General features: G+C 41.2%; 1 protein-coding gene and 1 long non-coding RNA gene across 10 annotated transcripts in view; one reads left to right on the top strand and one right to left on the bottom strand.

The window, feature by feature from the left end:
* Positions 1–453: 453 nt before the first annotated feature.
* The window catches only part of RAB23 (RAB23, member RAS oncogene family), a 41,497-nt gene continuing 14,036 nt past the window's right edge, over positions 454–27,914 (top strand). For 3 of the 7 annotated variants that reach the window (XR_010358236.1, XR_010358237.1, XM_064412253.1), the window contains exon 1: positions 24,627–25,030. Coding sequence is in view for 5 of the 7 variants with exons in the window: in XM_064412253.1 (XP_064268323.1) it covers positions 24,633–25,030 (398 nt within the window). In the remaining 2 variants the exon portion in view is untranslated. Of the gene's footprint in view, positions 1,439–24,626; positions 25,035–25,060; positions 25,908–27,151; positions 27,354–27,914 lie in introns of those variants that run through there. The other 4 variants (XM_064412256.1, XM_064412254.1, XM_064412255.1 and 1 more) reach the window with 4 other exon arrangements.
* On the bottom strand, positions 15,833–24,807 carry LOC135296204 (uncharacterized). 3 transcript variants are annotated; one of them, XR_010358240.1, is made up of 3 exons: positions 24,479–24,807; positions 23,334–23,401; positions 15,833–22,170 (listed from the first exon to the last, which is right to left on the bottom strand). It is a non-coding gene; the product is annotated as an uncharacterized LOC135296204 (long non-coding RNA). The 3 variants fall into 3 exon arrangements; XR_010358241.1 differs by having other exon boundaries at positions 15,833–22,157; XR_010358242.1 differs by having other exon boundaries at positions 15,833–19,865.

Below are 27,914 nucleotides of genomic sequence, written 5' to 3'. Positions count from 1 at the left end.
GGAGCTTTTGCCTTTGACCCGTGTGTTAATACCCAAGAGGTTTTACAGAGACTGGCAACGCACCGTCCAGAGCAGGTCAGCGAGTTCCACCAGTTCCCGCGTTTGCTCGGAGTGCTGTACCCAGCCTGACCCGGAGGGGGAGAAGTGCGACAATGCTGAGGAGCACGGCAGAAACCAGAGATGCTTTTCATTTTAATTGAACTAAATTTCTACTCATGTTTTAGGGTTTGGCACATAAGCAGCAGAACACCTTTGCAACCATGGTTTGCAGTTTGCTATCCATCGCTAATTCCACTGAGCCACGTGCTGCTGATTTTTGACAGGTCAGCAGCTATGTCTACATATGTTGTTTTCCTCTGTTTATTTTTAAGGGTTTTTTTCCCTTTCTTGCTGAATATTAATCCCCAAATTGTCTACAAGCAGGTGAAGATCTACCTTGTTTATTTAGGTTTTTTTTTTTTTTAATTTCAGTTAACTGGTGACACTAACAGCATTGCAAAAAGATTACTTCAACAGAAATTAAAAATCAAAATTAACATCTATATTACTAGACTTAGTTATTATATTACTACACTGAAATAAAACTTACAACTCAAGACCACACCCTTTCACACAAAAATCTTTTTTTTTTTTTGGGAAAAGAAAATAGACAAGTGAAATTTTTTTATCTTGGGGTAAACCCCTCCCCCCACTCCCAATTTCAAACTTTCTTACTGATGCATCTATTGAAACCTACAGATGGTAATATTTCACACTATATTTTGGCTACTTTTTTCTAAATGTATTTTCACGACTTCCACAGTAACATTACCACTGGGGGCTGGTTTTTGAAGTAGTTTTTAAGAGAACTATTGCTGTTGTAACAACCCACCTCACAAGTGTTTTACAACAACAGCCATATGCTCAGCTGTCAAGCTGTCCCCCTCATCCCATGCAAACACAGGCCAAGTCAGCATACCCCAAACTGTTCTGCTGCTTAATTAATGCTCTGTTGGGAGGACAGGGTTAAAAACAGAAGAATGGCAGTGAGGAGGAGGAGGATGAGGACTGGAGATTCACTCAAGTGACCTTGCAGCTGGGAATGTCAAGGCCTGGAGAGTAGCACTGAGGGGAGGCCTGTATATTACGTCTACTGTTGTTTATACTCTGTTTTGAGAAGCATTTCTGTGTGGAGATAATGTGTTTTGAGAGTCTTGGAGGCACTCTTACAGACATGCTTAAGCTCCCTGGTTTTGGGAGAGAGAGGGTCAAACCTCAGAGATCATAAAAAAGCCCAGAGAAGATCACAGCATGCTGGTAAATTACAAATGCAGGGCCCTTGATAAATTGGTGCAAACAGCAGGGCTGCCTTTCACTCAGATGGACTGAGCCTAGCAGTGAGTGCCTTCCTGCTTGTGTGTCTGCCAGGGTGTTGCCTTGGGATCTTCCAGTTAGCAAGGTAATGCAATAAATTTCCTCTTTGCATTTTAACTGTGTTTTTGTGCTTGTTCCAGCTGCCTGCCTGTGTCAACACACACACATACACAGAGAGAATCCTTATTTGCATTAAATATGTATCATTGCACAGTTGCTGCTGCCACTTTTGTTGTATTAGCTAGCAGAGTGCCTAATGCTAATCTGCCAGAGCCCAGTTGTTCTCTATTTGCTTAACTACATCTGCTAATAAAAGGGTAAATATGGTGATGCTGATATGTAGTCTGTGTTTCAAACCCCATTCATCCCTCATGTCTGGGATGTTTGGATCTCTGTGGATGGCAGTGATTAGCACAAAAGGTCCCTTCCCTGCTTCCAGCTCCATTTCAGCTCTTATTGTTAATTGACAATCTTACTGCATGTATCATCAGTCTGATTGAATTCTCATGTAATTCTGTCTTCAAATATATTTTATTAATATCTTGGACTTTTGGTCTTTTCACCTCTTGAAGTGCTCTTCTCAAAAGATTTTTTAACTTTTGTTTCTTAGAAATATTTACTCACATATTTTCCCCTTGTCTAACTCTATTCCTTCACTGATCTGACCTTTTCAGAAATCTTTTCTTGCAGTCTATTGGTGTAATTCTTAGCCCAATTCCTATTTCTTTATTTCTGCTTTGCAGTTCTCCTTGTTTTTTATTACTTCTTTAAATGTTTGACATCCAGGTTATACAGGGATTTTACTTCTGACTAAAATGCACAGATACCTCTGTACTTACTATAAATAGCAGGGTAAATGTTCTGAGCTGGCCTTTAAATTCCTGCAGGCTCTGAAGTGAGTAAAGCATGAATCATGCAGGGAAGAGAGGTTCAGAGGGCTGCTTTAGCTGGAATATGCTCTCAGTGTTAATTTATTTAAGTGGAAAGTAACAATAGTCACATCCCCTTGTGACACTCTAAATTTCTCTGGCTCCACTTACACAGGGCTTACAAATCCTAGATTTATTCCCCAAATCCCCTGTCCAAGACTGTAGTACAGAGGCAGATAAAATCTAGCTATATCTTCACAATCTTCTCAAATTTATCCTGACAGGTAGGTCTGTCATTCACCTCTGCCTCTCACTTCCTGCATCTTCTTCACATTGAAGAAGTTTAGGCTGCTGTAACAAATACATTCATTGTATCTTTCTTCAGTTATATATCATATTTTTGATTCCTTTGCATAATTTTTCAAGGTACATATAGGCAAAATCTGCCCTGTCCCTGCACTAGGCTTTTTCCAAAAGGATGTTATCCTTGTGTTTCCTTACAAGATGCTCCATGTACTTGAAATAATTTTGCTTGTCATACTGGGGCTTGGGGGAAAGGGGGAGCTGACTTGCTTATTTTCTCTTCCTCTGGTAACTTGTGAGCATTGAATCAATATTAAAGAGAGGGGTTGAAGTATCAAAGATAAATGCACTCAAGTATTTAAGAAATTAGAGACTGGGTAAAGAAAAGAGAGAAAGATTCAAATTTCTACCATGGAAAAGAAAAGCAGAACTTGGTCTTTTTTGTGTGTGGAGCAGCAGCAAGGAGACAATTAACACAAACACCCAGGTCAGTCAGCATAAATACAGCTTGAGCTCAGTCACTCCAGTTCACTCCATCACCTCCAAACAGACAGGGGAAGGTTTGAACTATCCAGAATCAGGACACAAAAAAAGTATAATTCATTTCTAGACTTAATTTTATCTGCTGCACAAAGATCTTCTTCGTAGTATGTCTATCTTTATCATATTTAAATTGTGAGCTTCTGAAACACACAAAGAAGTTTTCAAAGTCTGTCTGTTTGAAGGGATACTGGTGTTTTCTTTTCTTGAATTTTTATTACCACTAAAATAATTTACAATAAGAAAATGCTTTTGTTACACAAAACATTTAAGATTTATTACATTTTTTACTCTATTTTTACAAGCAAAATCTCTTATTGTGTGAAAAATTTTAAATATTATTCTGTCTCCATTAAAAGAAACCCACGGCAGTTGAAGGATTTTGCTCAGCCTTTTTGGTGTTTGATGAGGGGTATTGTATAATACAGACTTGGCCAGGAAGACTTCCTGTTTTAAGCCTATGACTTGATGATGAAAAAATGTCCTGTTCAGTCCTGAGACATACTGAGTGTTCAAATACTCAGACACCATGTGAAACAGTCTGCAAAATTCCAACCTAATTGTAAGTAGCCAGCCATGTTCCAATTGCTAATAAATGTTCATATTAGACTTACTTACAGCACTTCCACTATTACAAGTGAAACCCACCAAAATAAATATTGGGGTGGGACTTATTCTGCCTAATCTAGTCACTAAACCTGCACCCACCTTTTAAGCTCTTCTTTTAAAGGGTCTAGTTTTCCTGAGAATACTTGGAAAGAGGTAGGTGTCCTGCAGGCCTCCAAAAGGACATCTAGACTTCCTAAATTTGGGTTAATTTGGGTTCTTACATAGCTGATTATGTCCCCTTTGTTTACCTCAAGTTTGTTCGGCTTCTTTACTTGCTTGTTTTCTGGGTTTGGGGTTTGTGGTCTTCTTTCAAATATAAGTGATGTTCAGGAGTGGAAACTTAAGTATTTTTGCAAATTAGGGGAATGAAGTCTTCTTTGCATGTAACACAAGGTCATCTTCCCCATTGGGAATAGATACCAGCATAAGGAGTTAGAGATAACTTACATTCTCTATATAAGCAAAATGCCAATTAATTGGAAGTTGCCTAAGCAAGACATGAGATTGGGATGATTAAAAAACATACCAGACAATTTCTTGGGCACCTTCCTACTGTAAACTAAATATATTAATGTGTCTTAGTTCGCAGTATTTTGCCTTTGTGTTACTATTTTCATCCTCTGTAATTTCCCTTGTTTGAAACTCTGTGGATATTGAGCTAAGAAAGTAAAAGTGAGTAGGAAAAGTTCCAAATAAGACTTCTCTCCCTGTTAAGTATTGTCTGAAACTGCACTGATTTCACCAGAAGCAGAATATAGCCTCAGAATATAAAGCCCCAACCCAATCCACCTGTGGAAATCAATTCCTACTGTAATGCTCCTTAAAATTCAGGGCTTGCTGATAAAACTTGATTTATTTTCAGACTACAGAGCTAAAATAACTATTGGCACCAGCATCTTGGCAATCTTTCTTCAGCTCACCTACATGAATATGCAGAAATCTGGTACATACATTGTTGTTTTGAAAACTACATGGCACATTTACATAACAAATTTCAGAAGCTGCAACTCATCCTAATAGCTTTTGAATGACCATTAAAATTGCCTACAATATAGCCACACTAAGTACTAGGGTTTATTATGTTTAAATTTCCAATTAAAAACCCAAGTTTGTCAGGTGCACCGCTATTAACACCATATTGCTTTAAACAAAAAAAAACAAACAAAAAAAAAAATTTGCTATTAGATGTGTTGAAGACCTAACATTTTTAAACAAATCTGGTAACAGTTAAACAGCAAGGGTGAATGTATCTAAATGAATCCAGCTATTATGCTTTGTATTTTCAGTGGTATTTATGAATATAGCAACAGATAGCATATAGCAGATAATGTTACAAATGCTACAATAGGGGCTACTTTCTCTTCATACATATTTAATTTTTATGGAGCCATACATGGGTACCTGGATGGTAATACACACTTAAGTGCCTGCAGTTTTGCCCTCTCAATGAAGTTAAACAGGTAAATATGGGTAAAAATTGTGGTACCTATGTAATTATATACTAAGTGTTGAGTACATGTGGTGTTGCACTTTCTCATACATTGCCAACTAATCTCATCACCTTGCAGAAGTGAACAGATTGTATTCGCAGGGAACAGTCAAGAGCATTAATTTATCTACAGGCCTGTGGACCTCCTGGTTTTTGCTTTGTATACCCAAGGCAGCCTACAAACTCTACACAGGCACAAGCTGTAGGAGGGTAATACAGAGCAGGAAGTGTCAAAAAGAGAGAGACAGACCGAGGTGTCCTCAGAAGTATGCTGGTGACACTGCCATCCTTAGATCCTAAGTCACCTCATCTGCCATTCCAGTTCACTTGGCACAATTCAGTCCACTCAGACAGTTTCTGGGCCCCAGGAACTCATGATGCTCATTTCTACTCTGGCCCCATCCATGTGTGTGTGTGTGTTTCCCCATATTTCCTTTCCCTGCTCTGTTTTCTGCAAGGGCAGCCCTTGGGTTACTGCCTGCCCAGATTGCCCAGTTCCACATGTGTGCAGGCCAAGCTCATTTTCAGGCAGCAGTAGAACAGCAGTCAGAACAGTAACCCCAGGACATCCAGTGTCCTGGACCACACCACCACAGTTCACTTCTTGCCTTCCCTCATGGCCCCACAGCCAATCCTATTTCTTCCCACACTTCTTTTCACCAGCGTCTCACTTACAAGTGCATCTCCAGGCACTTGCCTTCAGCAGTGGCAGACAGATTTAGACCTTGTTCTTCATTATGGATCCACCTCAGCCTTGCCATCCAAGGAGTTTAGGGTCCAGGGAAGGGAAGCAAACCTCCCATCCCCCAACATTCCAAATGTAGGCATAGATGAAGCGACACCTTCCCGATGCTGTCTCCTGACAGTACTGAAATTCAAAGGAACACATCAGACAAAGGGCTTTTCTGAACATTCAGTTATGTCATATGTAAAAAGAAGAGGGAGGGGGTAATGACATTTTAGATAATTAAAAATACATTTCCTCTTAGAAATAATTTGTGTTGGAGGCAGAAGACTAGCTTAATTTCTCATTGCATTTATCCTTCTTCATAATGTTTTACTTTGGTGATTCTTATTGAGTGTTTTCCTGAGTCTGGTATAAAAATATCAGCATTCCCTCATAAGGTTTATGTCTCCCTCAGTAAACTAAAGTTGGATTCACTAACTTCTTTTTTTAAGATTGTTGGGACAGACTCTTCAAAGTTAAAGGATAATAGCCTGAATATTGATGAGATTTTACTAGTAGCCAAAGAAAATATCAGGAACTCATTCTTCCTGGCATTTTTTGATCTCCAAACAAACTGAAAAAAATGCCTGGTTGAGATTTTTCCTCAAGCAGCGAAATTTATATATCAATTTGGTTTGGTTGCTGGGAGTCTGTAGTGGTCTGTTTGTCAGCCACAGATTTACTTTGGGATATTATCTTTTCCATGCTGCATAGGACTGAGAAGGCAGTTGGTTAGGTTCTTTGGATATCTGTAAAAATTACTTCAAAATAAGATGGCTCTGGAAATTCAACAGTACAATTTCTATGTTGTTTTTGTGATTCACAGATCATCTTCCATTAGTAATAACTGCATATTTTAAATTGTGCTCTACTGATGGCAGGTTGACTGTAAGGTGCTTACTCATGATCTACAAAAAGAGACTGACAACACAATTAGAAAAAGTAGAATATGCTCTATGATTCAACTTTAATTAGGCTTTATAGCCAGAAGAAAGTATATTTAAACTTCCTGTATACAACAGTTCATGGAATTCATCCACTGTATGGACCCATACAATTAAAACTGGTCTAAATAATTTAGAGTGGATCTTGGCGTCTTTCAGTTAAATCCAAATTTTCCAGAGTAAACGTGAAGCAAATGGGAGATCTGGTTGTGCCAAAATTTAGTAAAGTTTACATGTTGTGGTCACAAGAACCTCGAACATATATGTGAAATTTGCAGCAAGACATTGCAAACAGTCCTTCAGATCAATAATTATTTATTCACATATGAAAGCAAGACTGGGATTGGTAGAGATCACTGTTTATTTTCTTATATTTACCAAAATGTAAGGGGCTTTTTTTCCCCATGTAATCTGGCTGTAACATGCTAGAAAGTAAAATTCTATTGTCCTGTTGCTTTTAAGTATAAATTGCTTTCCTCTCCTGCTTGCAACAAAAGGCCTATAGTGGGCAGGCCCTTAAACACAGAGGCAGAATATTTCCACTGTAATCTGTACAAAGACGTTCCGAAGTTGCCTGTATGTTTTCCAGTTATTCTTTTGCTTTTATTTGTGCTAGTTAGTTTCAAATGTTTTGCATTATTTTCCTCCTCATGAATGTCTAAACATAGATTTAGTTTTTCTGTCTACATTGACATGATCTCAGCCTAACAGTACATCATGGGAAGCTGGAAGATTTATCGGCAGAAAAGGGCTTGTTGGAAAAAAATCTGGGTAGTGGTAATTGGAGAGTGAGTCAGTGTCTGGAGTCCAGCTGTGCTTACTACTCAAGCCTGACTAGAGCTGAGTTACTCACATTTCTTCAACTATCTGAAAGTGGCTTTTCAAAAAAAGTATGATATCTAAAACAGTTTCAGCTCATAATAAAATCTGATGTGGTTGACAAGTTTCTTATCTCAGTTTTTGACTTATTCCTTGCAGTTATAACTGTAGATAAGTAGGCTAAAACTTCAGGAGAGCAAACCTGACAAGATAGTATGTCTTGTATTTGTTACAGGTATTTATAACACTGTTTCTGGGGTTTTAGATTGACTTGGGAATTTAAATAAACTAAAAAGAGAGGAGAAAACGTAAGGAGCCACATTACCCTTTCCTCTCTGTCCCCATAACTCCACACAAATACTTCAAGACTACTCATTCCAGCTCTGTGTAGCTATAAAGCCAGCAGTGTCTGCTGGGGTGTAGAGAGCTGGATGTCTAACTAGCTTTGTTTCTGATGGGAATACAGAGTGACCCACTCAGTCTGCAGGAACAGGTCACTGGATAAAGATCTCTGTGATGCATCTGAGACCTGACATAATTCCTGAACTCCATATACCATTAGAAGTACAGCATTTATTCTATATTAGGAGAACACATACAATTTGACTTTTTATGGATCACCATTTTTTCTTTCCCCTAGCTTGCCTACACTCATCTGGTCCATTTCACACACAGCCTCCTCCCCATTTGTGTTTCCCAGTCCCTCCTCTTCTTCCTCACTGCCTGAAGATGACAGTACATGTGAGCACAGCCTGGACACTGCTTAGTTTAGTGGTGGCTGTCAAAAGTGACAGATAATTTCAGCTGTCTTGCCCCTGGATGAACATGCAACTAGGTCTCTTCTACTTCAGCTATCAATTTTAAGGCATGTTGAATGTTTACCGTCTCCAAGATGTTTAGCTATCTAGATTAATTGAAATGTACCATTACCAGCTGCCAACCCAAACAAAACTCTGCTGCTGCTGTTGTGTTCACAACAGCCTGAAAAGGCAGCCAGCAGAGATCAGCTACATAGACAGCATTTGCCACTCAAATAGAGTTCCTGTCTTCACCACAAAATGTCATGTGCAATGGGAACAATGCTGGCAAGCTAATATGGTGCTTATCTTGCAAATCACAGCACATTGTTTCTGATGAAAAATAACACTTTTTGTCATTATATTTCTTTCTCATTTCTCTTTTATGTCTTAGAGAAGGTAGTTTATTGTAAGGTCCTTAAGAATTGTGATTATCAGAATTCAGTTCTACAGAACTTCTGAAAAGTTCATCTTACTAATTTCCTTAATTTGCCTATCCACAACTCTTTAGCAGTTTCATGCAAGATATCCAGATGTCCCAGCTATCTGAGAATAGTTGCTGATCTGCTGGCAGTGCTCAAGGAAATAGAAAAGTACACGGGAATTTTAGTCTTTAGCAGTACCTGTATGTGTTAGCCTTGAATTTTCCAGGTTTCATAGCAAAAGTATTTCCTGATTTTCATGAAGGCATTTCCTTCATTGCTATTATATTAATATGAAAATAATAAATAATATCTTCTGATTGTAGTGACGCAAAGAGGAAAGTGAGAAGTCACGTAAAAATAAAGAGGATCAAAGGGTTCTGAAATTCTCTAAATGAGAAATAAGGGAGTTCCCTAGATGTGAGCCAGGGTTACTCAATTCAAGCTTCTCATAAGCAACTTTTTTGCATCGCTGTAATTATTTTACCTTGAAGGCAGATTTAACTACTACCAATTCACACATGAAAGAAAGCATTTAATGACTGAGTTATTTTTCTAAGTAACAAAACATGTCATCTTCACAGTTTTCTTTTAAAAAATGTTTGAGCTATGTGGTGTTTTAGGAGAGAAATCAGTTTTGTCTATTTTTCAAATGCAAGAGAGACAAGCTCTAAAAGCAAAGTCAACATAATACATAGAAAAGACAAAAAATAACTCCAACCAGCACTAAGGAGACTGATAATCAGTCACAAGACAGAGCCTTGGTACAGAAATAAATCTAAAGCAAGCAAGAGGAGCACCATGCACTACCCCATAACTAGGACATTGGATTAAAGTGCCAAAATTCTTTCACTGCCGCCATCACCAAGGACATCAGTTATATAAGAATGTATATAAATATGAGAAGAGATAGATATCCCTCTACAAATGAAGGAAAAGGGGGTTGTTTTCCATCTGTGATGTTGACAAATGAAATACTGAATGACTTGACAAAAAAGATTAAAAGCCATTGGTCCCTCTTTTACAATCACTTTCTACCCTTGTCTGCTCACTAACATCAGGGCAATGCAGAGCACAGGTGGATTGTCGTCTCATACAGATATCTGCATCTGCACAAAGTGCAGAAGCTGCAAATACAGGAGCAGCCCAAGCACCTACTTAATGTGGTCTGATTTTGACAGTGATTGGTTCCAGATGCTGCAAAGGAAATTTCCACAAAACCCATGAGGCAAGCAGTCATGGAAGAACTGATGTATAAGGACAGATTCTTCCCAAGTTTACTGTTTAGCCGGTTCATGCCCTGAAGAATGGCATCTAATGCCCTTTCCAACTTCACTCTCTTCCATCACCTCAATAAAGTATATCCTGTTTAGTGAAGCCTGTCTCTGTACTCTGCTGCACACTTCCCCTATCCCCGGGGCTTTAGCAATCTCTGCATCAAGGATCCTCTGGCACCACAGCTGCACAGCCTCTGTTCAGATTGCAGAAAATAAGTTGTGAATCCATACAGAGGAAAGGAAAATAAATATTCTAGGTATGGTGAGCCAGGATTATTAGCAGCTCAAGGATCCAGGATGGAAAACACTGGCACAAGAAGGTATATAATCATAAATTAAAACAGAGGGGAAGGCTCCTTGGCCCAGAGACTATTTAGGAGCTTCTTGGTCATGTCACCAGTGCCATAAATGTCAGTGGAGATGGTGGTAGGTGGCTGCTCAGCAGCCCTGGGCATCCATTGCAGGGAGCCATGGGACAGCCTGCCCTCCCCATCGTGACTGATGGCTGAGCAACAACAACCTTGGGTACCATATCTGGAGCAGTGAGTATATCCTTAACCTCAGAGGTCATTAAATCCAAGCTGACTTTGTGAGGCAGTAAGCATTTGTTTAATACCTGTAAGCTGGACATGTCATGCTTGTGTAGATCATGGGATATGGACAACAGGACCAAACAATCCAACTCAAAACAGGGTCCATAACAACTGATGTGTGCTTATTGCTGAAACCTACTAGACTCTTAACCTCAGTCCTTACAGAACAATCAAACCCATAGATTATGTGCTGTATCAAACATTGGTGATGTCTATGTAAATTGGGAGAAATTGCACCTTTATGGGTCTGTGTTGCAGATACCTGATTGAAACAAATATTTTTTCTAAGCAAAATTTTTTTTTAATATTTTTTGAAGCAAACATGCTGTTTTAATCTCTGTAAAACCAGTCAATTCTACCACTCCATTTGTTTATACTGCAGCTATTTGACCCTTGACATTTTCAGCAAATTCACCATAGGTCACCAGTTGCAACATGTGTGTACAGTTTCTTGAGTAGATAGCCCACAGCCATGTCTATTTTGTTTTTACAAGCATTTTTGTTCAGTTACACTGACAAAGCAGTCAGCAGGATAATATTTCATGAGGTCATCTTCTGCATTAATATTTTTTTGCATTAGTAACAAGAATTTCCACAACAGAATATTGTTGCTAATTACATTCACTCAGCCAATTTAACCACCTAAAGGCTAAGTCTAATTTAAACCTAATTTACTTGCCTGCCTCATTGTTTACTGCAGAGAGAGCATGGTCTCAGAGAGCAAAAGATCTCCAGTGTATTTGTGAAACTTACACTCTCTAGGAGTCCTCCTTCTTTCTGCTGAATACAGAGGTAGTCAAAATGGCAGATTTAAAATTGATGCCCACCTCTGCTTTTATGCAGTGTACATATGAAGTTCTCTGCAGATGGACCACAAAGAAATGGCATTACATAGACACAGCTTGAAATCACAGTTAGTTGATGTGAATGAGTGTTTAGGTCACCTAAAGAATCGCTATCAAAGGTATTAGCAAAATCACTATCAAAGGTATTAGCAAAATCATGTGTAATATAAATGTGCAAAAGCATGACTTAAAACTTGGCAAGTTTCACTCTATTACTTATTACATGGATGAAGTACACAAAGTAAAATTGTATTAGGATAAATTTGTTTGGAGACCAGGGTCACAAAAGGGCAAGGGAATAAGGGAGATCCTTTCACTGAGACATAAGGCTCAGAGTTGACCCCTTACTTTCTAAACTCCTGATGGAGCCTAGGTGTTGTTGAGTCCAAACTTCACCTCAGACTTGGTCAACAGCTTACATCTAAAGGGTTTAACAACCCTTAATAATTGACTAATTTAACAATGAATGATACAATAGGATTTACAATAATCACAGCAGTAGCTTAACTACAAATCAGAGATGGCAACATTCACACTACACTTGTGGTAAGGTAATTACATCAATTACATACAAAGGCATCTGTTAAAAATTCTCCTCAAGTTTGGTGAAATACCTCAAATAATAAAAATAATTGGGAATGGGTGTTACTAGTCCAGGCTCCATCATCAGCTTTCAGTAATGATCTTCCAATTATCTTGAGCTTGAGAGTTGGCAAGCTCTGAGAAGCATCCCACTCAGATGCTGCAGCCCAGGAAACTCGAAGAGCCTCACTCAGGACTGCAGTTTATAGGCTGACCAAAGGTTTGGCTGTAATCATCTGTCCATCACCATCCTGGCTGCAAACTATCCAAGATGGTAAGTACTGAACTTTCCTCATTAACAATAATATTGCTCCACTTGGGCTATGATTCAGACAGAAAAATGTTCCAAGGCTATCTGTTAGAAAACAGACGTTTCTAAGGTGACAGAAGTTCCTGGGAACAGACAGTGTTTCTGATAGGCTCAAGGGGAGCTTAAGTGCCCAAGAGTCATTAATCAAGATGGAGGCTTAATAAGAATTCCTAAGGTCACAGAACAGCCTTGGGAGGAGGAGGGATGCACCACCACAGCTGAGACATATTGTTTCACATATAGGAAGAAAACTTGAAATTTTCCTCTCCAAATCAAAGCCCAGGTCTTGGTCTTTTGTGTTGCTACGTTTAAAATAAAATTAAGTTGGTAAGCACAGTAAGTCCTCTGCATGGCTGTTCAGGTCAAGGTATTTCAGTTTCTTTCATGGTTTTTTTTTTTTGGAGGTGAGGGGTTGGAGTGTGGAATTTCAGTAGCAGCCATCATCACTAAAAGCCCAGACCACAAGTGAGGGAAGCTGTAAATATGGTTTTGCAACTGATTATCACATTTAAGAGGGATACACAGAAATTGGAGAGTGTTACAATGAGTAAAATCAAAGATCCAAAATCAAAAGTATATAATAAAGTGGGATTTTTTACCTTAGTAAAGGGAAGACTGGTAGGGGAGAGTGGTGCCTGATGATTTTCAAAAACCATCATGAAGGAAAATTTCAGGGTAGACATCAGGAAAAACCTTCTCAGGGTGAAGAAGTTCCTGGGAGAAATTGCCAAGTTTTCATTACTAGAGCTTATTAAAACTAAGACAAATATTTATCAGGAATGACTTAGGCTTAGGTGCTCTGTTCTAGGAATACAGAAATACAACAAATACATCCTTCATCTGTAATATTTCATTATCTAAATTGTTTCTTGTTTATAAGAAATTTATTTTATTTCAATGTTTCTTATGACAGGAACCTTATGAAATTCAAAAAAGAGAAAGCCCTGCAAAGTCCTGTACTGGGAGAAGAACAACCCCACGCACCAGACTCTTAAGATTAGCTCAGTTGTGAGAGCATGGTGCTGATAACACCAAGGTTGTGGGTTCACTACCTGTATGGGCCATTCGCTTATGAGCTGGGCTCAATGATCCTGTGGGTCCCTTCCAACTCAAAACATTCTGTGATTCTGTAATGAGAAGCAGATAAAATTACCTTTGGATAAAATTACCTCAGTGTCCTGGTGGACATGAGGTTCATCATGGCCAGCAATGTGTCCATGCCGCAAAGGTGACTACTGTTATCCTGAGCTGGGATGCAGGAATGCTGCCATAGCTAGGGGCAGTAATCTTTCCCCTCTACTCAGCACTGGTGGGACCACACTTGGAGGAATAGGTGTCAATGCTGGGTCCCTTCTTAGCTTCCACTAGGAATCCATGAGTTCCATTAGCCTTTCCAGGAAGAGGAAATCTTGAAAAGTAATCCTTAAGAAAATCAAGTCTCAGGACATTCTGGGAGTGAGAATGTGTGGAATGCAGGGTGGAACAAATACAAGGCTTTTATTTTATGGCTGGGCTCCTATGGGACAGACACCTTTTGTAATGGATGCTGTGTCAGAAGAAAGGGTTTAGTATGATAGGGTGGGTCTCAGAATACAACTCGGGCTCAAAGAACAGGTACTTTTCACTTTCTGATAGCTGTGGACTTAGAAACAGTTAGGAAGCACAATGTATCCCCAGATGAACAGTACTGTTAAGAGTAATAGACTTGAAATTTGGATTTGATAATAGCCTCAAGTACAAACCTTCACCTTTTCAAAATAAAGAAATCATATCTCTAATCTAGCAAAATAACCATATGCTTGGCTAAATACAGTTTATAACCCAACTGATATCTGAGTGGGATTATTTTTTTCAGCCCAAATTATTTTTAGAAGTCAGTCACTGGTGAGTTTCCACATATTAGTCACTGCTACCTCTGAAGCCCTGGTCTGCTTATTTAGCAGGAGTTCAGAGATTCACAGTGCAGCTCAGAAGTGAAGCATGACCTGTATCAATTTCAACAGAGCCACTGGCGGGGAAAGTCAATCACTCTGCTGACAGGAGCTGTAGACAACCTTCTTGTGCAAGGCAAGCTGCACTGCTTTGCCTGGTTACTGTGCCTTAAAGAGGACAGCTATGCAGTAATTTCCTCCTACTTTCAGTGGCATTTTAGCTGATATAAATTTTATCAATATCTATTTTTCTTTGAAAGTTTAAGTTATATAGCTGACTCCAACAAGCATTTTGGAAAATACCTGATGAGCTCTCCTGGGATTTACAGTAATGTGTTGTCCTGGTTCTGGCTGGCATAGGTTTTTTCACAGTAGTTAATATGGGGTTGTGTTTTGGATTTCTGCTGAACACAGGGTTGATAACACAGACATGTTTTTTGTTGTTGTGGAGCAGCACTTGCAGAACGAGGAGTTTTCTGCTTCTCCTAGTGCCTGGCCAGCAAGAGGCTGAGGTGTGCTAGGAGCTGGGATGGAACACAGCTGGAACAGCTGACCCCAACTGACCAAAGGGGTCCATACCATATGGGGCCACACTCAGCATATAAAGCTGGGGGAAGAAAGAGAAGGGGGACATTCAGGGTCATGGCATCTGTCTTCCCAAGTCACATGTGCTTTCCTGGAGATGGCTGAACACGTGCCTCTCCATGGGAAGTGATCAATGAATTCCTTGTTTTGCTTTGCTTATGTGTGTGGCTTTTGCTTTCCCTGTTAAACTGACTTTATCTCAACTCATGAGTTTTTTCACTTTTGCTCTTCTGATTCTCTCCCCCATCTCACTGGTAGGGTGTGAGTAAGCAGCTGCATAGGGCTGGGTGTGCAAGGTTTCTCTTGGGCCTCCATCCTTCATCTTTTTCTATCCAAACTTTTCTAAGACTGAGGTCACAAACAAACTTTATTGTTAGTCTAATCTTATATATTAAATGACCCAGAGCTTTACTGAGAGCAACAGTCCCCTTTCCAGATGGGCAGCAGCTATCACAGTGTGATGGTTGAACCAGGCAAGCCCAAATGACAAGGAAAGAGGGGTACTTAAAATATTTCCTTGCATGGGTCTATTTTAATGGCTTTAAGCACCAAACCTAATTCCTATTTTAAATAGTCATGATTTATGCAGGATTAAAAAAATTTACTGCCTTCAGAGATCTTTTGTATAGAGGTCAAATTTTTAAGCACTCAAATCTGCACCAGGGAAACCTTGGATTCTAGTCATATGGCAGCTGGACAGGGCCTGAATTCACTACATCTAGCTCTCTTAACTTGTTGTTGAGGGTTTTTTTGAATATGCACTACCAAGAAGGGAGTAGATAAAAATATAATGGCACATTGTCGCTATAAAGCGTGACACGGCACAAGCACCAAGACTCAAATCAGAAGGCTGTAGGCTATTTATTAAAGCAACATGTTGCCTTTATAGTTTTACAGGATATTTACATTTGCTTAACAAACACATACACTGCCATTGGTCATAAAAAAGAAACAAAACTCTCAATAAGTGAAAAGAAGCCACTTCACTCTGGGAGCCAACTAAAGTCCGTATCTTTTGACTTTCTTTCTTTCTTCACGTTGTCATGGTGATAGCCTTGGTACCTTCCTTGAGAGAGATACGAGGCTTTCCTTATCTTCAGGAAGCTTTCACTGGCTCACAAGAACAGCACAGAATGTCTTTCCTACAATTCCCCCTTTTTGTATTTGACCCGCAAACACAACTGCTAAGGATTTCTGCAAAAATCCAAGGCCCTTGCAAAAATCCAAGCAGACAGAGGATCCTTCTTCATTCACTTACAGATAACCAACTTCTACCAACACCACAACACGCACCCTCACAATCTTAACATTCATGTACAAACAAGGCACATAAAAAATAGATCTTCAAATACCATAATAGACCTCACAATTTCCGGATTACACATTTGTAGCAGAATGACACCTTCACCTCTAGTCAAATAACTTTCTCCCACACAGAGTCAGAGACCAAGTCATCTGCCTAGTCACCACTTAGAACCAAGTAGCATCCACTTAACTTTACAACTGGTTGCTGCTATCATAATGGGCAAGCAACCTAGTTGCTCAAATTGTGGACTTCAGCTACTAATTCAACCCCTATGAAAAGCCAACATTTCTCCCTTAGGTACATCAAATTCCCTTATTTTTGGGAGTGTTGGTGCCCTGCAAAAGGAAATGGTACAAGACACATTTCTCAGTACTACCAACCTCTATGTAAGAGAATTCAAGGAAAAGAAACAAAACTAACATCCACTAACTTAAATCTTGGATTTTCAGCATAAGCCTATAACTCCCTTTACACTGTCTCGAATTACCATCTTTACCACACATTCCTTGAAGGTCCATGCTTCCATCTGTAGAACCACCCACCCTGTCCTTTCCTGTGTGCTCCAAATAAGGTTTACCACAATGGGCAGAGCCCCAACGAGGGCCATTTTTTGTTAAAACACACGCATATCCTCTTCCCTATTTTATTAATTCCCTTGGGCTAGTCCACTTTCCCATGATTAAATCTTTTACCCATACCTTAATACCATTCTGCAAGTTTGGCTGTTTTGAATTCAAAGACAAAAAATGATAGAATATAAGAGAATAGAATATAGGACAAGAGTAAGTCAGGTAAACGACGCAAAAAGTTTAAGACATAGAGGCTTTGTCTAATCTTACTTGAGGCAACTCCCTCTGCATTCCCCCTTTTTGTTTTTGTACCTGGCACTTCAACACACTATGAGCACGTTCAATAATTGCTTGGCCTGTTGAAGCATGAGGAATACCAGTAGAATGAACAACACCCCAGGCATGAAAAACACTTGCAATTTCTTTGAAACATACGCCGGGCGTTATCCGTCTTTACATGTGATGGAACGCCTAAGATGGAAAAGGCGTGGCAAAAATGACAAATAACATCCCGAGCTGATTCACCTGCCAACACTGAGGCAAGCATGGCATGAGAAAAGGTGTCAATTGTGACAGGAACTTCAGACGGCCAAATTCAGTCATTTTTGTAACATCTGTTTGCCTTTCTTGCAAAGGAAGTAAGCCTCTAGGATTAGTACCATAATATTGCAAAACATGAGACATATCAATCAGGGCAAGAAGAAATAATTTACGTTGTCTCACTATGTGATAATTTAAAATGCTGCCATAGTGCCTGGGCACCCTGATGAAAAAACTGGTGAGACAAACAGCATGCTGTAACACATTAGGCACCGTTTTTACTGCAGAGGCAGCCACGAGGGAATCCACATAGGTGTTACCTTCAACAAAGAATCCAGGTAACGATGTATGGCTACAAATACACATAATAAAATAAGAATGCTTTCGATTATGAAAAACAGTCCACAATTTCAACAACATAACAAATAATGGTTTCTCCTTTACATTATACAACACAGCTTGATTCAACTGTTTCACTAAATTAGCAACATAAACATAAAGAATCAGTAACTATATATATATATATTTTTACAGAACTAGGAAATAAGGTAAAGGCCAAAAGTATGGCACAAAGTTCAATTAAATGAAGAGACCCTTGTTGAACCATTACTTCATATTCCCAGCAGTCATCCTTCTTCGAGGCTACAGCAGCTTTTCCAGGTACTCCTGATCCATCTGTAAAAACTGCTGCACCTTCCACTGGCACAGAAGAGCAAAGTTGTTTCCCCTGAAAAGGAATCCTCTTAGTGAAATTCAAAATAGGATGAGAAGGTAAATGATATGCTATGCTAGGTTCTTTTTCTTGGGCCAGGTCTTATGAACTCTCAAAAGGGAACCTAACACACCCAGGGATAGCTTAGCTATTACCTTTGGAGGCAAATAATAAGCAGGATGGCTTCTGCTGCAGTGTTAGAAACAAAAAGGTTTAATAAAAGGCAAAATAACAAACAGAAAACTCGAGCCAGGTACAGAGGTCTGCCTCTGGTATAAACACCTTCACAAAAGCCTCTTAGTTCTTTTGTTCTCCTCTTTTCTACCTGATGGGCTAGGTGTCACTTTTTGGCTTCTATCCAATTAGATGACCCAGAGTTTTTGGTGGAGTCTCTGAGGTCCTATGAGGTGGCTTGTCACCTCATCTTTGAGAGAAACTTCTCGGCTTCTTTCCTTTTTGGGGGGGACAAAGGCTAGCTTTGCCACTCTGTCATTAGGGGACACACTCCTACAATGCCATTTGACCTGTAAAGGAAGATAAAGCAGATTGCAGCTCATTATTGTTTTGAAAGCACCACTCAAAATACCATTGTTGTACCGGTATGACAATAGTTACAGGATCACAGCCTAAGATTTCATGGCAGCGTCTGCAACCTTTGATCATGATGTCTGCAAAAAGCTCATCTACAGACCTGGAGCTGTTTTTTGGGACCTGAAAAATAGAAATATCCATTCCAAAATATGCAATTTGTCTTTCCATTTATCATTCCATTGACACAACAATCTGCATGGTATTTCATCATCTCTCAAAAGAAATAATTGCACATCAACAGAAACATCTATCCAGGTAGCAAATTTAGATGTCAAGGCCAATTCAACTTCTTCTACAGCCTTTGTTTGCTGCAGTGGTCAAATGTCTCTCATCAGTAGAGGAAGTAATCCCTGACAGTAAGTCAAACAAAGGTTGCAGCTGATGATTAGTTATCCCCAAGTATGGCCTAAGCCAACCTATTACACCAACCAATTTCTGTACATCAGCAGCAGTTATAATTTCAATGTCCAATTTTAAAGGTTGAGGCACAATTTGTGTATTGGTGATTATCAACCCCAAATATTTCCAAGGCATCTCTCTTTGAACTTTCTCTGGGGCAATAACCAAACCAACTAGAGTGTACACATCATCCAGCAGTTTGAGGGCATTGTGTCTTCACATGCCCTGATTCTTCACAAGCAGAACATCTGGGTGAGGACTTCATGACTGTTGCCAAAGCAGCCATTTCATGCTCAACCGAACCAACCTTTGAGCAAGCAACTACAAGACCAGACAGCGAGGGATCTCTTGGTAAAGAGTCAATAATTCTCCTGTAATCACTGTTTGCATTGTCCTGTGCTAGCTCTCTGCATAAAATTTGCCTCAATTTATCATCTTCTACTTGCTTCTCAAGGGTTGCAGCAACCCTTTCCACAAACTGCAGAAAAGGTTCCTTCACCCCTTGCTGGATGGTTTAGGAGCTGCCATCTCCATTGTTTTAAGCAAGGCAGTCATACCCAGCTGCTGGGCCTGTGCCAGAACCAGGGGGTCCCATCTTGCCTGCAAATCTGGGTTAGAGAAGGGTCCGTTGCCCAGCAAGGCATCAACTCCCACAGCATGACGTGGATTGTGCTGAGGTAACTGCATATTGTTCAATGTTCTCCTTTCAACCATTTATTTCCAGGTAGCTTGAAACACACCATACTGCACTAGCTGAAACAGAATCGTAGCAAGGTGAATAATATCATAAGGCACAAGTACATCAGCATTTAGAACATGAATCACTTGCATCACCTGCAAAGAGTTAACACCATACTGATCTACTTTTGACTGGAGATCCTGCACAACCCTCCATGCAAAAACCTGATGGCTGTCTTGTTGTCCTGAATTAGGAGCAGCTTTGAAAACAGGAAAAGCCACAGGCCCACCAGAAGCAGCAGCAGCCATCTCCATTCTTTTAGTTGGACCTATTTTCTCTAACAAATTCCAATCTCCCACTTCAGCTGCTTTCATTGTCACATGCTCTGAAAATTGCAAAGGGTGTCGAGGAGTCACAGCCACCTGGCAGGGAGGCAGAGTCCAAGAAACAGCAGGCCTGGATCTGCTATGAGATCTAACAGAAACAGATTCCTGCATCTTTTTAGATGTACTTATAACAGGCAGTTCATCGTCAGAACTATCACTAGACAAAGGACACAATGTTAAAGATTGCATTTGTTCAAACAGTTTGGGGGGGGGGGCAGACGGCTCATCTGAGGGTGGAGCGGAGGCAGACCACTCGAAAGGGGGCAGAGGAGGGGTGGACGGCTCAAGGGAACATGGAGAGGAGGCAGACGACTCGAAGGAGGGCAGAGGAGGGGGCGGATGGCTCAAGGGAAAGCGGGGGAGGGAGCAGCTGAACCACGGGAGGGTGGGGGAGGAGCAGCCGACCGAGGGATGGGTAAGGGAGGAGCCGCCGATCCGTGGGAGGGTGAGGGGGGAGCAAACGGCCCAGGGAGAGACAGAAGGGCCGATGACCCAGCCTGTTTTTGACTTCGCTTCTTGTGTAACTTCATTTTGGCTAATTGCTGCGCAGGCGTAAGATACTTTGGTTTAGTACTCAGCTCAACTAACTGCTGAGCAGGCGAAGTATACACAGGTTTAATATAGTCTTTTGGAGATGGATACCGAGGAACAGTCTTAGCCTGCCGTTTGATTCTCACGATAGCAAACCCTGGGGAAACCTCTACAGCAACTGCAGCAGACTCCTCAGGGGGAGATACATGACAGGCTCAGCATCTTTCCTGTTCCTCTGCTTCAGTTTCTTGCTCTAATTCCTGTTCCTCCAATTCCTCCCCTCTATCTCGTTCTGCTTTCCATTCCTTCAATGCCTCATATAACAGTCTCCAGATAGTAGCCAAATCAACAACCATCTTATCCCCCTTAGATATCACTTCTCATAGTCTCTTCCCAAATTTTTTCCATGCCCAGACACTGAAGGCAGTGTCGGCATCAGCTTCAAAATCCTGTGATTTACACCATATCAGTAAACTACGAAGAGCATAATCAGAAGCTTGAAAATTTTTCCTTTTCAGTAAAACTTTTCACCTGGACAAAACAGTCTTTTCCTCATTTGATAAATTATTTCCCATTATTTTTCCCAGTCGCTCACCTTGAATCAGATGTCTGAATTACCTCCAGACCTCCACAGCATCCTTGCTGCCTTCACTCATTTTTAGGGTACCCTTCAACTTTTTCTCTTTTTTTCTTTCCTTTTTTACAGTCCAATTGCAATCAGAGCAGGCGGCCACGAGATGTGGCTATAGAACGCGACATGGTGCAAAGCACCCAGACTCCATCAGAAGGGTGTATAAGAGGCATTTTTTATAGCAACATGTTGCCTTTATAGTTTTTCAAGATATTTACATTTACTTAACAGATACAAACATCACCCATTGGTCATAAGGAAGAAACAAAGTTTTCAGTAGGTGAACAAAGACCCGCGTCATTCTGTGAGCCAACTAAAGTCCGAATCTTTAATTTTCTCTCTTTCATCATGTTGTCATGGTGATAGCCTTGGTGTCTTCCTCGAGAGAGATATGGGGCTTTCCTTATATTCAGGAAGCTTTCGCTGGCTCACAAAAACAGTGAAACAAAATGTCCTTCCTACACCAAACTCCCAGTAGTACAAACCTCAAGTGGTTCAAGTTCAGAGTGATGGGGACCTAAGGCTACTCCCTCAGCATAGACTTCGATTATGACTAAGCTGGGGAAAGGTGACACTGAATTTTTGGTAGATACTGGAGCAGCATATTCTGTGTAAAATACTTTAGAAGGGAAACTGAGTCACAATACTGTCTATGTTAAGTGGTGGGCCAGTGCTCCTCTACAAGGCAAGTGGAGAGGACCATTCCTAATCCTGCTGACCACCCTGACTGCAGTCAAAGTTGCTGGCAAACCACTCCAGAGTTCACTACTCCTGGAATCACTACTCCACAGTTAAGAAAGCTTCTGCTCCTGAAACAACTGTAAAAAGAGACTGATGCAGACAAAAATATTTTAAATAATTCCTCTTCTGTGCCTAAAGAACTGTTAATAATAATTATTATTCTTTGCATGATACCCAACTGTGCAAGACATTACTAGTGTTAGATATTTATCACATTTATCATTCTTATAGTTAGTTACTATTGTTAGATATTTATCTATTATTAGATATTTACTGTTAGATATTTTTTGTTGTTAGATACTTATGTGTTATTAAATACCTATTATTAGTAGACATTTAGAATAGAGACTTGACAAGGTAAAGGCCTTGTCAAGCCACTACAGGGAGGAAATGATGCCTTAAGATTTATCTTCATATTTTAGATTCTGTACTGCATTAGTGTGTGGTTCTGAACTTCACATAGAGTGTTAGTAAGTTCTCTTCACAGAGTAGTTAGACAAAACAATCCTCTTCCAGAACCAAGGACAGCTGTTACAGCCTCAAGCCCAAAAAGCATAAACAACAGCGAATTGAACAGAACAAACTGAGAGGAAGGGACGTCATAACCTGAAGCTGTAATTAAGCCCAATAGGTAAAGGGACCAACATTTCTAAAAGTGTGAAGACTTGTTCTAATGAATAGTTTTAAGGGAATTTCAGAGAAAATGAGACCTTCACTAGAAAGTGCTGAGGCAGAGTGTAGAAAGGACTTTTATACTGGCAGCCATAAATGAAGAAGGGAGGGAAATAAGAAGAAAATAAAGGAGGAAGGAAGGAGTGAAGAAACTGTAGCCTTTTATAAATATATCAAGAGTGTATTTTAACATGGTTTTTTACTCAGTAAGGTAAAAAAATTGGCACTGCTGCAAACAAAACCTTGTATTTGATTTAAGCACATTTGTCTGTGCTTAAATCAAATACAAGGTTTTGTTTGCAGCAGATTTATTCAGTTTCATTTTGTGAGAAGGAAAGGAAAATTCTATAGATTTCAAAGCAAATTCACCTATTATCCTTGTCATGGTTTTCTTGACAATTATGTATCAGAGTTTTCTGATTGCTCAAATGCAAAATATCTGGCTTCACTCTTGAAGAGCATCTTTTTCTGCCATCTTCATTTCTACTTAAACAGTTTTACTGATGTTTGTGTAAAGAGGGCAGTAAGAAAGGTTCCATTTTCATAGAACAGATTCTGTTAGGTTTTGTAAATATACTTACAAAGGTGTCTGGGATAAATGCCCATAACGTGGTGTTCCACATTTAAACTGCTTTCCATCAGCAAGTGCCTGCAAAGACAACCATCAGAATGCAAGACTTATAATGTGGAGAACTAATGCTTCCAAAAATAAGTAAGGATGCAGAGATGTTGACCACTCAATACAGTAAATGTACACCTTCTATCTAATAGATTATGTTTAAAACAAGTATGTTTTATATCAGTCTTACATAAGACATTAGCTTGCTTCAACAATAGTTTGGACATGACTCATTGTACACAAAACTGATTTTCCCACTTTTACTAATGTAACAGTTATGAATTATTCTAGTGCCTGAAAAATGTCTCAAGTAGCACAGACATGGCAAGCAGGCAGATATATTACCTGCCTAGCTACAGGGATTCACATGCGTATGTTTTCTTTTCCTGATTCTGAAGGTGAACCGTAGCACAGAAGTGCTTACAACGTAGGCTTTAGGTGACATGAATCCCAGCCACACCCCCAATGTCTCCCATGGTGAAAACAGGGAAGTATAATGAGGCACGCTTCTAATATATTACTTTGGTATTAGGCAGGTAACAAATTTCTCTTAATGTGAGGGGTCTCCGATTCAAGGCCTTTTAGAACAAGGAAGCCCTGGCATCACACAGATTCTGAGACTATAAGCATTAACAAAATGAACATAAATTTCAAAACAGAAGCCATGCATAAAATCCTACTATTCCTTTGGGATGTAACTGCACAATGTTCCAATCCAAAAAGTATTTATTTAGCGACCTAACTGACTCTAGAGCAAAGCTGTTGTCTTGGGAAGCACGGGACAGGCACAGAGAGGTCTCTGTTGTGGAAGGCAGACTCCATTAACCACACTTGGCAATATCTGAGTGTTACTTGGCCATCTTTGAGTAGCAGGAGGGCTGGGGGCACTAAGAGGAATCACCCCAGCCAGGGATGTGCTCTGCAATATGGGAAGGGGATTTAAAGCAGTGGACTTCTTTCAGTTTAACACAGGAAAGCAACCAGCCAAAAAACGAACATAAGGGGTTAAGAAAGGTTAAATATTCAGAATTTAAGACTACCACCTCTATCGCTGTGCCAAAACTTATGCTGTTTAATGTACAGCCTGGGAGCTAGCAGACCACGTACCAAGGTGATGGGCACGTCTTGGTTTAAAAAAAAAAAAAGGTGCTACACACAGAAAGGCAGCTACACACAGAAAGGCAGCTGCCTTCTGTGGTAGCCTAAGGAAAACCCGCGGCTGATCACACGGGTTTGTTTTCCATGGAGGATGAGGTGAGGAATGCCGACGTATAGGGAGTGGACCAGGAACGAAGGCACCCGTAGGCAAGGAAAAGATCACCCTTGTCCGGATTTTTCCTCAGGAACCCAGACGAAAACCCCTAAAGCAACTTCTCCCTCGCCTCAAGCCCGACTCGGGCGCACAACGACGGCAGCCCAGGCGCCGGGCGCGGCTCCCGGGCAGCCCTCACAGCGGGTCCGCCGCGGGGGCGGGGGCAGCGGGCAGGCGCCTCCCCGAGCGGCGCCCCCGGTCCTGACGGCGCTTCCGGGCGGGGGAGCCGGGATGTGCGTCCGGGTTGGGTCGGCCCAGCGAGCGGTTTCCTCTCGCCTCCCCTCCGTCTCCTCTTCCCTGCACCGCCGTGCCCTCGGAGGGAGCGCCGCCCGCCCGCTCCGTGAGGGGTTGGTGAGAGGGGCCGCGGGCGGGCGGGGATCGGAGCCGGGGCGCCCCGGGCTGGCGGGAGCGGGGCCGGGGCCGCGGCAGGGGCCGGGCGGCCGAGCCTCCGCCCTCGGCGTGGCCCCTCGGGCAGGGCCGGGAGGTGCCGGTGGGATGGATCCCTGTGCGGAGACCCATGGGTGGCTGCCTCTGTTCTCGCCCAAAATGGCCATCCGGCTTCCCGGTGCTAGCGGGGCTTGCCGAGCTCCGGGCAGCCGGGTGTAGGCTAATGCAGGCAGGAAACATCATCTGTCTGAGCCAGCCGAGCGAAGGGATCGGGCAGCCGCGCTCTGCCAGCAGGGGTGTGAGTGTGGTGATGGGCAGACCCTTGAAAACCGGAGTATTTTCCTCTCCTTCGAAAGGAGCGTGATCTGATCCTTGGGAGGAAGTTTGCCGCTGCAGAATGTTACTGTGATGATATCCCGACGCGGCAGGGCGTGGGGCAAACTTAGTTTTTATTATGTGGGCAGTGGTAAAGTTGTAGCAAGTCCGAGGGTTGTCAAGAGAGACTTCAGAGCCTTGGAACAACTGGTTAAGGGAGCAGGAACACAAGCAGTGTTCTCTTCTGGCCTTCCAATCGCAGGGAATTAAATAGGAAGAAATTGGTGTTACAGGCAGAATTTTGGTTTTTTGGTGGTGGGTCAGTCTACACGACAATCATGCTTGCTGGCAATAGATGGGGTACATCTGTTTTGAAGGAGGAAACTGCTTTTACAAGAGTTAGTAGGACTCACTGGAGTAGTTTTAGACTAGATGTGAAGGAGAAAAGGGATAAAACCAGGCTCCCTAGAGAAAAGTTTGGAGGAGGCATGAATTTGAGGGATGGAGGTCCAGAGAGTGGTGGTGAGTAATTTAAATCCATCTAGCAGCTGGTTGTTAGTGGTGTTCCCCAGGGCTTAGCGTTTGTGCCAGTCCTGTTTCATAACTTTACCCATGATCTTGGTGAAGGGATCGTGTTCACCCTCAGTCAGTTTGCGGGTGACACCAAGGTGGGTGGGAGTGTTGGTCTGCTGAAGGGCAGGAAAGCTCTGCAGAGGTATTTGGACAGGTTGGATGGCCAAGTGCCAGCTCCTGCACTTGAGTCACACCAACCCCATGCAGAGCAACAGACTGGGGGCAGAGTGGCTGCAGTGGGGCCCAGTGGGAAAAGACCAGGGGGTGCTGGGCAGCAGCAGCTGATCATGAGCCAGCTGTGAGCCCAGGTGGCCAAGAAGTGACATCCTGGCCTGCATCAGCAATAGAGTGGTCAGCAGGACCAGGGCAGGGATTGTCCCCCTGTACTCAGCACTGGTGAAGCCACACTTCAAAATCCTGTGTGCAGCTCTGGGCCCCTCACTGTAAGAGAGAAACTGAGGGGCTGGTGGATGTCCAGACGAGGGCAGTGAAGGGTCTAGAACACAAGTCCCATGAGGGATGACTGAGGGAGCTGGGTGATTTAGCTTGGAGAAGAGGAGGCTCAGGGGAAACCTTATTGCTTTCTACAGTTGCCTGAAAGGAGGTTGTAGCAAGGTGGGGGTTGGTCTCATCTGCAAGTAACAAGCGATAGACAAGAGGAAATGGCCTCAAGTTGTCCCAGGGGAGTTTTAGGTTGGATATTAGAAAAAATTCTTCGCTGAAATGGTTATCAAACATTGGGACAGGCTGCCTGGGGCAGTGGGGCAGCATCACCATCCCTGGAGGTACTTAAAAGATGTGTGCAAGTGGCACTTAGGGACGTGGTTTAGCACTTGGCAGTGTTGGGTTAATGATTGGACCTGCTGATCTTTGAGGTCTTTTGCAACATTAATGATTCTGTGGTTTTGTAATTCAGTGCCTCCATTTCTTTCTCATTAAGAAAAAAAGCCACCAAAACATCAGTGAAATATCTTTACATTAAGCCAAATAAATTATTCTCTACTTCCAATTTTTATAAATTTTCAGTTAGAAAGCTAGTTAAATAACTTGCCTGAGGTCACTTAAGCAATCTGTGACAAAGATAGAAATAAACTGTACTATCTATATGCACCCTAATCTGTGTGATCATCTTGCCTCTTGCTTTCTATTCACAGCATTTTTATGAACATAATAGCTATTTACTTTGTTGACAGAATCAGTAGTTTCCTGAATAAACCAGAGAGTCACCTGAGACGCAAGGATGTTGGAAGAAGATATGGAGGTGGCCATCAAGGTGGTAGTAGTAGGAAATGGAGCTGTTGGAAAGTCCAGTATGATTCAGCGATATTGCAAAGGGATTTTTACAAAAGACTACAAGAAAACTATTGGTGTAGATTTCCTGGAAAGACAGATCCAGTATGTATTAAACAGATGACATACTATTGATTTTTACCTCTCTCTCTATTTCTTTTTTCTGTTGTAATCCTGAAATTTACAAAGGCTTGGAAAACAAGGCCTGCTGTTTTTGAAGCACACTAAAAGGAGTTGTTTTCTCTCTTGCGCTGTGGGCTAAAGTTATAAAGTTGGATAAAGTCCTTTATTCTCCATCCAAAATTTAAAATTATGAATAAAATCTGGAATATCTGCCATACCAGGCTCTTTGACAAGTTTGCTTTGTATTCTACCACCAGTTGATTTTTTTTTTTGTGATTTATTGTGAAGAAGTGAAACTGCTTATGATAAAAGAATTACACAATTTTGTTAGCCAATATAGAAAAAAATTACTTAGTGTCTTTATGCAGTATAAGCAGGTAACACCCTATTATGTTTGGTAAAGTGGAAAATCTTCTGATAATGAGAAGTAAGAAAATTCTATAAATTCTGCAAGCTGATGAAAAAGGCAAAAGCACCATTCTTCAGGCACCTAAGTTTTGTTTTGATACCTATCTTATTTTTCATTGTAGAGGGAAATGTAGA

This window comes from Passer domesticus, chromosome 3, assembly GCF_036417665.1.
Source record: "Passer domesticus isolate bPasDom1 chromosome 3, bPasDom1.hap1, whole genome shotgun sequence".
Lineage (NCBI taxonomy): Eukaryota > Metazoa > Chordata > Aves > Passeriformes > Passeridae > Passer > Passer domesticus.
The sequence above is the reverse complement of the archived record's forward strand: the minus strand, read 5'-3'. Positions and strand labels throughout refer to the sequence as shown.